The following is a 9,945-nucleotide window of genomic DNA, read 5'->3' as shown; positions in this document are numbered from 1 at the left end:
AAAACCCAGCGGCAGTGTACACAGAGCATCTGTGGAGGCTGGTGGTGATGGACAGATAAGAAACTGCTCATCCTTCTCAATGTGGTACCCATGCTGTTTGCTCTTCTACTGCCCATCATCACTTCACTCAAAGGCAGTGATTATTCATTCATTCACGGAGCATTTGCTGAGCCTCTGCCGTGAGTCTGTCGCCATGCTAGGTGCTCTGGAGGAGGTACAAAGAAATGAATCAGATTCCCTCCTCTGGTTTTTGTAGCAGTTACTGATGTAGGCTCCATTTGCAGTTCATCATGTACTGCCTTGAGATGTCTCTTAGACTAGCTGGAATTTGCCTTTTGACTTGTTAATGTCTTTACCCAGCAAACAGTTGTTGAGTGCCTATGGGACAAGCACCAACCTGGTAGCAGAGACAAAGAACAAGCACATGATAGTTCCTCTCATCTAGAAAGGTCAGATTGCATTACAAGAGAGGAACTGGGGTTAGGTAGCAAGTAGGAAGTAACGTATCAAATGCTATGGGAACCCCAAAGAAGGGATGCTCACTCGCCCAAGGACGGGATGCAGGTTCTCACTGAAGATAGGTGGCCTTGAAAGGGCAGGATTAAAGCGAGGAGGTGAAGCAGGGCATTGCAGATAAGGAGAACACCATGAGCAAAGACTTAGTGCTGCCTTAACCATGTGGCAGAATGCTTGCCTAACGTAAAGGTGGCTGTGGGATCCATTCCCAGCACTGCATAGGTCATAGAGGTGCAAGGAACATGATGTGTATTTGACACGTATGAATGAAGGCAGAACATAGGTAAATGTTCTAGTTTGCTCTCTGCTGCTGTGTTACACACCATGAACAACTTTGGAAGGAATAAGTTTACTTGGCTTACATTTCCACGTCTCAGTCCATCATTGCCCTCGATGGGAATGTAATGCAGGAGCTTGGAGGCAGTGCTGGCTTGTTCCCTGTGGCTTGCTCCATCTGCTTTTCAATACAACCCAGGACCATGGATAGCACTTCCACTATGCGCTGGGTCCTCCCATATCAACCAGGAATCAAAGGGAAAAAATGCACTACAGACATACCCAAAGGCCTATCTGATGGAGGCAATTCCTTAATTAAGAGTTCCTCTTTCCAAGTGTTTCTAGTGCATGTCAAGTTGACAAACAAACACCCCCCCCCGAAAAAAAAAACAGACCTTAACTTGCCCAGTAAAGTTGGTTCTCATTGTGCAGGTGCACAATGAGAGGATTCTACAGTCATTGTAGTGGTTTGAATAAGAATGGCCCCCACAGCTTCATATGTTTAAATACCTGGTCACCAGGGAGTGAGGCTGTTTGAAAGGATTTCAAGGGTTAGGAGGAATGGCTTTGTGTGTGTGTGTGTGGGGGGGAGTATGTCTCTGGGTGTGAGCTCTGAGACTTCAAGTTTCTGCCAGACCCAGTCTCCCATTCTCTGCTTGAAGATCCTATGAGCTCTCAGCTACTGATCCAGTGCTATGCTTGTTGCAATGCTACCTGCCATGAACTGACCCTCTGAAACAGCAAGCCAGCTCTCCAAACCCCAGTTAAAGGCTTTATTTTATGAGTCTCCTTGGTCATAGTGTCTGCCTTCACAGCAATAGAAGAACAGTGACTAAGTCACAGACGGAGGAAGTTGGACTGTATTCATCAGCAAAGACATCATCTCTAACCTCATTACACATGTAGCACACACATATAAGAAACATCTAAACAGGGCTGGAGATATGATATGACTCCGTAAATTGCTTGTGTAAGGATTTGGGTTCAGATCCCAAGAACCCACATAAAGTGAGACGTGGAGACAGGAGGATTCCCAGGTCTTGCTGACTAGCCTGTATAGCAGAATACCTGAGCTTCAGCTTCAGGGAGAAACATTGTCTCAAAAAATATGTGGGTAGTGATTGGGGAAGACATCTGTGTGTCAACATCTGACTTGAACACACACACACACACATACACACACAAAACACAAGCACGTACTAGCACAATATACATAACACACACATATACAAACTTCCAAAGAGGGGTATACAAATTTTTGAAGCAAATCACTCTCATAATGGTTTGAACATTAATCACTTAAGATTGTTTTCTACAGGCAAACTAGCATGCTACCATTTAAAATGGCAGCAGACTTTTCCATTTGTAAGTGCTTCTTGGATATTATTTCATGCCAACGAGAGCACATCTAATCCACCTTTTAAAGAGCTGTCTGGTTGGTAATACATTGGCAGTTAAAAAAAAAAAAAAACTAAAGCAGCAAACCGGGTCTAGTCTTTCAGCAAGTCACCCAACCTGTGCTTCTGTCACTTTTTGTAAGTGGACACACTAACGGTACCTGTTGCATAGGGTCTGTGTGAGAATCAAAGAGTGCCTGGCAGATGAAATCATTACTCATGATTCCACTATGAATTCTAACTATTCAAGATGTGTTTTGGACAAAAACGATATAATTTGATTTCTTTGTAGGAAATCATGTTGGTTCTCCTTGGGAATGAACAGGGAAGAAAGATTGGTAGTGGGGCCTTCTTCAGACTTCTGCACAGTGTGGTGGTATAGAATATTGGCTGTGAGGTATTACACGACCAAATACCAAAACCTGCCTGATACTGATGGATGAGACAATCTTCCTCTAAGATCCACATTTAGAAAAGTGTTCTTCTGATCATTTCTGAGTCCGTAGTACGTTTTGGTTTGAAATGGAGCCTTGCTATGTGGCCTGGCTGGCTTGGTACTGGGCCTGTAGATAAGGTTGGCTTCAATCTTTCTGCAATTCTGCCTCTGCCGTCCAGGTGCTGGGATTACATGCCTGCACCGCTTTGACCCGATTTATTTAGTTTTGTTGTTTTCTTTTCTTCTTTTGTCTCACACCGTAACCCAAGCAAGTATGCAATAAACAACAATCAGTCCGGCTTCCCGAATGCTGGGGCTTACAAGAGTAAGGAACCAAATTTAGCTCCTTATTACTATAGCCGGCTCAGATACAGGCTATGAGATCAAGTGATTGGTGCTCTGAGGAGCTTCCGGACACATTTATGATTGAGGCTGAGAAAAGGAATACGTAGGCAGATGAACAAGAATGTCAACTTAGCCCAGATCTCTTGATTGTATAGAAGTCTCATCAGTACACGGTAATGGTTAAACACCCAACCGACCCTGTCCAAGTTTAATCATCATCGTCCATAAAGAAGCTGGCGGAGCCCCTGGTTAGAGGGAAGGGGTGTTCGCGCACGCCCCGCCCCACAGCCACGGCAAACTAGACGCCTGAGCCGGTGCCACCCCAACCCTCCGGCAGCCGGACGCGCGAGGGCCCAGGCCCGGGCCCAGGCCGAGGCTGAGCGAGCAGCACAGCAGCGGCGGCTCCGGAACCCTTCAACCCGGCGGCCTGCGCGCGCCGGCGCCCCACGGCCGGCCGGCGACGGTTGCGGCCCCGCGTCGGGAGGACTTCCGGCGTGTGCCGGGGTGGCCGGATGACGTGGCTGAGTCAGAGGAAGAGGCTCGGAGGCCGGGGGGCGGGGGCGGCGCGGAGCGGGCGGTGACGGCGGCGGAGGCAGCGGCTGGGCCCGGGCCCCGTGCGTCTGTCCGCGCCCGGTGGATGTGAATCGGCGGCGGCGGCGGCGGAGGAGTCGGTGGGCCGGCGCCCGGCCTGTGGGAGCGCGGAGGATGAGGCCGCTGCCGGGCGCTCCTGGCGTGGCGGCGGCCGCCGCGTTGTTGCTGCTGCTGCTGCCCCGGGCTCGGTCTGACGAGCACGAACACACGGTGAGGCGAAGCGAGCCGCGCGGCCGCCCCCCGCCCCAGCCCCGCTCCCCCGCCTGCCGCCCCGCCGGGCCCGGCGTGGTCCGAAGGCCCGGGGGGCCCGGGGCAGCCCCGCGGCCGCCCGAGCGCTCCTTCCGGTCGGGCCTGGCGGGGCCGGATCCGCGGGAGCTGGGAGGAGACATTTCCGAGCACTCGGGGCTGCCTGGGCCTTGCTCCCCGGCTCCGCCTCTCGCGGCGGGTGCCCTGGGGTCGGCCGGGAGCGGGCTCTGGACCCGGGAAACTGGACGCTGTGCCCACAGCACGGCGGAGGATGGATGCGTGGTGATCCAGGCGCTTGCCAACCAGGAAACAACCCATCGCTTCGCGCCGGGCTCCGGCCTCTTCCTACCCTTCTCTCTCCCTCTCTCCCGAACCGGATTTAAACCGTGGGGTGGGGACGCTTTAGGGAAGCGGAGGTGTGAACGGTTCACACGCGGACACGTCTTCACCCTGCACGCACCCGGTCCCCGGGACTCCCTTGTAACTTTCTCCGCGCTCCGTGAGTGCCCAGAGGACACCCGGTCCGGGTGGTCGGTCCCTAACTGGGACAGCTCTGACCCTAGGGGCCCTTGTGTCACCCAGCCCTCAGGCCACACCCCCTACTCACTTTTGCTTTTGGCCTGAAGTTGATTGGCGGTTTGTTTAATTGTATCTTCACATCAAAGCTTGCCTATTAATGACTCTTGGAGTGACTTTCACCTAGAGCTGTAACGCTGTGGGTTGGTTTGTTTATGTATTTATGTATTTATTTGTTTATTTATTTATTTCAGAATGGTAGACGCGGGGAAGTGTGGAAAGTCAGATAAACCTAGAAGATTGCTTGGCGAATGATTGTTTCTAGGTTTTTATTTTTATTACGATTTTTTTTTTTTGCCCTAGTAGTTGTGAATTTACTAATTTTGAAATATGTGGAGAACGTTTGGCTGTAGTGAACAAAGCTTTAGATTTTGTTTAGTGAACAAAACTTTGTTCTATGGCCGGAATTAGCCAATAAAAACCTCTAAAACTAGGCTGTTGTACTTGCAGTCACTGCCAGAATCTAATTGCATGTGTATGTGAGTTTTTTTCAGAGAAACGTTGAATCGGTAACTTTTTTTCTGCAACACTTGTGATTTTTCACTTTAAGATAGTTTTGGTTTCCTTTAAATTTCAGCAAGCATAGTAGTTTAAATTTGCCATTTTTTTTTTAACACTTCAGTTTCCATGTAAAATCTGGAACTTGTTAGTTATAGATCGACCATATAGACAGAAATTTATGTTCTACCTTTTAATTTTTCTATTTTATATTGTTATGAAGAGGGAAGACTTAGTTTATAATATAATTAGTTGTAAGTGTACAAAACTGTAGCATAATCCACAAGTTTTGTGCATGGCAGTTTCAATGAGAAAAATTTTAAAGCTTATTTATTTTTATTTTATGTGACAGTTTTGCCAGCATGAATGTAGTCTGTGTATCATGTATATTCTGAATATCTTAGAGGCTAGAAGAGGGTGTCAGATCCCCTGGAACTAGAGTGACAGATGTCTGTAAGCTACCCAGTGTGAGTACTGGGAACCAGAGCCAGGTCTTAACTGCTTGAGCCATCTTTCCAGCCCCCAATTCAGTGAAATCTTATTTTTAGGAATGCCATATTTAGTTACTTCATTCGTTCATTCATTCATTCATTCATTCAGTTCTGGGGATTGAACTCAGGCTCTTCTGTGTGGTATGTACATATTCCATCACTGAATGGAATGCTTCTGTTTTTGAAACAGGGTTTCCTCTGTGGATCCCTTGCTGTCCTGGAACTTGTTCTTTAGACCAGACTGGCCTTGAATTCAGAGATCCACCTGCCTCTGCCTCCTGAGTGCTGGGATTAAAAGCGTGCCCCACCACATCTGGCTACACCTGGAATGTTTTAATTTTTATGTACATAAGATATTTAATAAAAGGATATCTCCCCCCCTCCCCGACACACACATTGGAGATAGAGCCCATGGCTTTGCAGATGCTATGCAGGGCCATATCTCTGCACTCCACTCTTATCCCAAAAGGATGGGGTGTGAAGATACGGCACGTGTGTGATGCGCTGAAGCGGGAGAGTGGGAGTCAGTGCACGTGTATATTGAAACAGAGCCTTTACTTCTTCTAAGTTTCTTGGAACTATTTCTTGGAACCTAGGTCTTCACCTTGGCCAGATAATAGGGCTCCTCTAACCAAGTGATTTTTTTTTTTTTTCCCCCAAGAAGGCAGAGTAGCTAGTGAAGAGAGAATGATACAGAAGGAAGAGACAAGTTGTCAAGGGAAGATTGCTGAGTGATGTTCAAAAAGCCACTTGCGGTGTTGAGTTATTAATTAAAGAAAAACTTGCAGGAGCTAAAGCTGGCCCTTTAGGCCATTTTCTGCCAAGACATTACTGAAGGAATACTAATATGACTTGAAACAGTATGTGCTGTTTTCCGTATATTAATTCACATTAAGTTGACAACAATGAGGGCCAGAGAAATAGTTTGGTTGTGGTGTGCTTTCTTAACATGTGCAAGACCTCAGTTTTAAATCATAGCACCCTAAAATAAATAACCATGCCAGGAGCACGGTGCACCCGATCAGACCAGGAAACAGCCTAGAGAGGTAGTCTTGTGTGAAGTTGCATCCAGGATGAATAGAGGTGGAATTTGACTCTAAACCTTCTTCTAGTTAATAAGTCTTTTGAAGAAACAAATTTTGTGCATGTTTTTGTATATGGGTTTGGTGTATGTGCATGTGTGCATATGGAGGTCAGAGGTTGGTAGTAAGTTTGTCCTCAGTTGCTCTCTGCCTTTGCTGGTGAGAGGCAATCTGAAGCTCCCTCAGTAGGCTAGCCTGGCTAGCCAGTGAGCCCCGGGATCCTCAAGTCTCTTCCTCCCAAGTGCTGGGATACAGGTGTGCACCTCCCCTTGCTTCTTCCGTGGATATTGGAGAGTTTTACCAACTGAGGCGGTTTCCTAGGCCCACATTGGTGTCATTAGTCAGCTCAGCTTGTTTTCTTGAGAACAGGACCATAAAGCCCTGGATGGAACTTTTTTTTTAAGTTCATGAGAAAGTGTTTGGGTGAGTTTAGGTCTACATTGTTTGTACAAGCGTTAGGAAGGCCTAGGGCTCGTGCACAGTGGACAGGTGGCTGAGGTTCATGCAAGACTGTACTTCTTTGTTTCAGTGTCACTTAACTACCATTTTGAAATTATTTATGAACAAAGGATCCTATACTTTTCTTGCTTGCTACTTTTAAAACATTATTTGTAAAAATTTATTATTTATGCATATGTGTGCATTTGCTCTTGGAGGCCATAGAAGGGTGTTGGATCTGCTGGAACTGGAGTTACAGGGAACCAAACTGTGTGGTCCTTAGGAAGAACAACTAGCACTCTTACCTGCTGAGCCATCTCTCCAGCCATTTTACTGTTGCTTTTTGGAGGATGGAGTCTCAGTATTGGCTAAACTGATCATGAATTATTGGCTGGACTCAAGTGATTTTCCTGCCTTGGCTTTTTGAATATCTGGGGCTATTGGCATGCATCATTATCCCTGGTTGGATAGTTTTATTTTATAGTGGGTCCCCAAAATTAGCTGATTCTAAGAAGGAATGACTGTCCTGTTACCCCTATAGCCCCACACTCCCTATTTTCTGTACCTACTTAACTAGGGTTTGGCTTACCATTAGACCCATATAGAGTTCTCTAAACTTTCTGGTTACACATGTATTCACTTATTTTCTTCTGTGATTTGGGAAGTGAGTGTATGTGCTGCAGTGGGCATGTGGAGGCCAGAGGAAAACTTGTGGGAGATGGTTCTTTCTTTTTGCCATGTAGACTTGGGACTGAAATTCAGTTTGTCAGGCTTAGCAGCCAGTACCTTTATCCACTGAGCTGGCTGGCCATCCTGTCGACATCCTCCCCACCTCCCCCCATATTCTTTATGTGCTTATTTATCCAAAGTTCTTCCAATATTCTTGGAAAAATGATGAGAAGGAAATGAGCTGTTGACTTCTGGAAAATCGGCTAATTTTAGTTTTTAAAGGTTGGACTGTGTAGACACTCTTTAAAATTGAAATTAACGAATACTTTCATTTATCAAAGACAGTCTCTTATTACATCACTGAAGGGTCATAAAATGGTCTCTTTAAAGACAGACATAGTAGTACACACTTTTAATCCCAGCACTGGGAGACAGAGGCAAGTGGCTCTCTTGTGAGTTCCAGGCCAGACAGGGCTACATAATGAGACCCTGTGGGGGTGGGGAAAGCTTTAAAGTAAGGAAGAGGGTGAGGGAGATAGCTCTGGGTGAAGAGCACGTGGCACTTTTGTGGGTTCTGTTTCTCGGCGTAGTCAGGAGGTTGTGTCTTGTCCTCTGTGTCCCCCCCCTTCCCTCACACCTGTTACATACATACCATAGCACTGTCTTAGTCTTAGGGGCACATAGCTAGTGTCTGTGGAACGACTTGAGTGATTAGGTAACTACTAGGAGCAAAGATATGTAGTGCTGACAGCATGAAACTTGCTTACGGCATAGTGAACAAAACCAGCCCATTCCTCACCTGTGGGCATGGCTCTAGGTTCCCTATCTGAATCCCATTTCTTTTTAGTCTTTGCAGTTGTGGTTTCAGAACTGCTGATGTGGGGTGGTCCCACCTGTGCCTAAGATGGCTTACCTTGCCTCTGTCAGAAACTTTTTATATTGTACCACTGATTTGATTTGGAAAAAGGTTTTAAGACTGACTTTTTTTCTATTTATTAAGTGTCTGGCTTGTCTATATAGAAAGGCACCACGTGCATGCAGCGCCCATGGAGACCAGAAGAGGGCATCAGATCCCCTAGAAGAAGAGTTACAGCGGGTTGTGGGCTGCCCTACCGGTCCTGGAAACTGAACCTGAGTCCTCTGCAAGAGCAGCAAGTGCTTTTAACCACAGAGCCAGCTCTCTAGTCCCCTACAGGAGGATTTGTTTGGATGACAAATAGCAGCTTTTGTCTTAGTCTATGTTAAAAATACAAGAACTTTAGAGACTTCCTTGATGATTTATCATGAGAATTAGGCAGGCAGTGCAGGACTAGAGTCGCAGTGGAATTCTAAAGGCAGGATTAATTAGGGTGAAGAATGCAGGAAGCTGGCTTCTCTTTTCTTGGGGCTGCTTCCCCCCAGAGGCTCATATTAGGGACCTCTGCTGTGCTTCCTTGACAGTCCTCTTCCCCAGATACATTTTACAGGTAAATGAGAACACCCTGTTCCTCAGTGTCATTGCCCAGTGCAGTTTTTCTAAACAAAGTATTTTAATTTTTTTTTTTTTTGTTGTTGTTGTTGTTAGGAGTTCTTGGGATGCTTTGGGAGGGAATTAGACTAGTCGTTACCACAGGTTTCTAAGGTAGAGTGGTGGAGGAAAAGCCTTCCCAAACCCAGGGAGCTCAGGGAGTTAGTTGGTCCTGAGCTTCAAGGGAGAAAGCTTCCCCACCTCCATATAAGGTTCTGTGATGCCTTCTTTTCGGTTCCCGAGCTTCAAGATATCTTTAACTTTTTCTCTTAAGATGGAGACTATGTAGCCTAGATTAGCTTCAAACTCAAATCCACCATGCTCATGAAACTCAGATCTTGACCTAGGGTTGGGAGCCCTTACTTTCAGGGGTGAATAAAGTCTGGATGAAACAGTAAGCATTTCAAGTTCATTGTATTTGACTGCAAAAAAGGAGCCTGTTAAAGGAGGGAAGCATTGTCTGGGCTCCTTCGTCCTCACCTGCAGCTCTGATTGTGTTTGTCATGACTGCTTGAGCCTTCTTCCAGAGTCTTAGACTGCGGAGTCGGGCACATTGTTATAGTTTTTAATGTTCACCTGCACCTTTATGTTTCTGACTGCTATGTTCTCTCTTCCTGGAGAGAATCTTAAACTATAGCATGTGTACATTTTTGTTCTAGTTCTTGGCTCATTCGCTCACAGCTCTGCCAGCCTGTTAAGGTTTCACATGTTCAAACTAATGTCTTTTCAGAATGTGGTTTTAATATACATTGTTACCCTTAAACTGTTTGGATGTACATAAAATAAATCAATGTCTTACTTTTAAGAAGTAATCATGGGCTGGGCGTGATGGTGCACGCCTTTAATCCCAGCACTCAGGAGGCAGAGGCAGGCGGAT

At 46.4% G+C, this 9,945-nt stretch overlaps 1 protein-coding gene across 1 annotated transcript in view; it reads left to right on the top strand.

Annotated features, from left to right (window-relative positions):
- The first annotated feature begins 3,504 nt into the window (after nt 1–3,504).
- The window catches only part of Tm9sf3 (transmembrane 9 superfamily member 3), a 55,022-nt gene continuing 48,581 nt past the window's right edge, over nt 3,505–9,945 (top strand). The window contains exon 1 of the mRNA XM_021191649.2: nt 3,505–3,771. Coding sequence (XP_021047308.1) covers nt 3,676–3,771 — 96 coding nt within the window. The 5' untranslated portion in view covers nt 3,505–3,675. The remainder of the gene's footprint in view (nt 3,772–9,945) is intronic.

The sequence above is a fragment of the Mus pahari genome, chromosome 1 (assembly GCF_900095145.1).
Source record: "Mus pahari chromosome 1, PAHARI_EIJ_v1.1, whole genome shotgun sequence".
NCBI lineage: Eukaryota > Metazoa > Chordata > Mammalia > Rodentia > Muridae > Mus > Mus pahari.
Note: the sequence above shows the minus strand (reverse complement) of the source record. Positions and strands in the feature narration are given on the sequence as shown.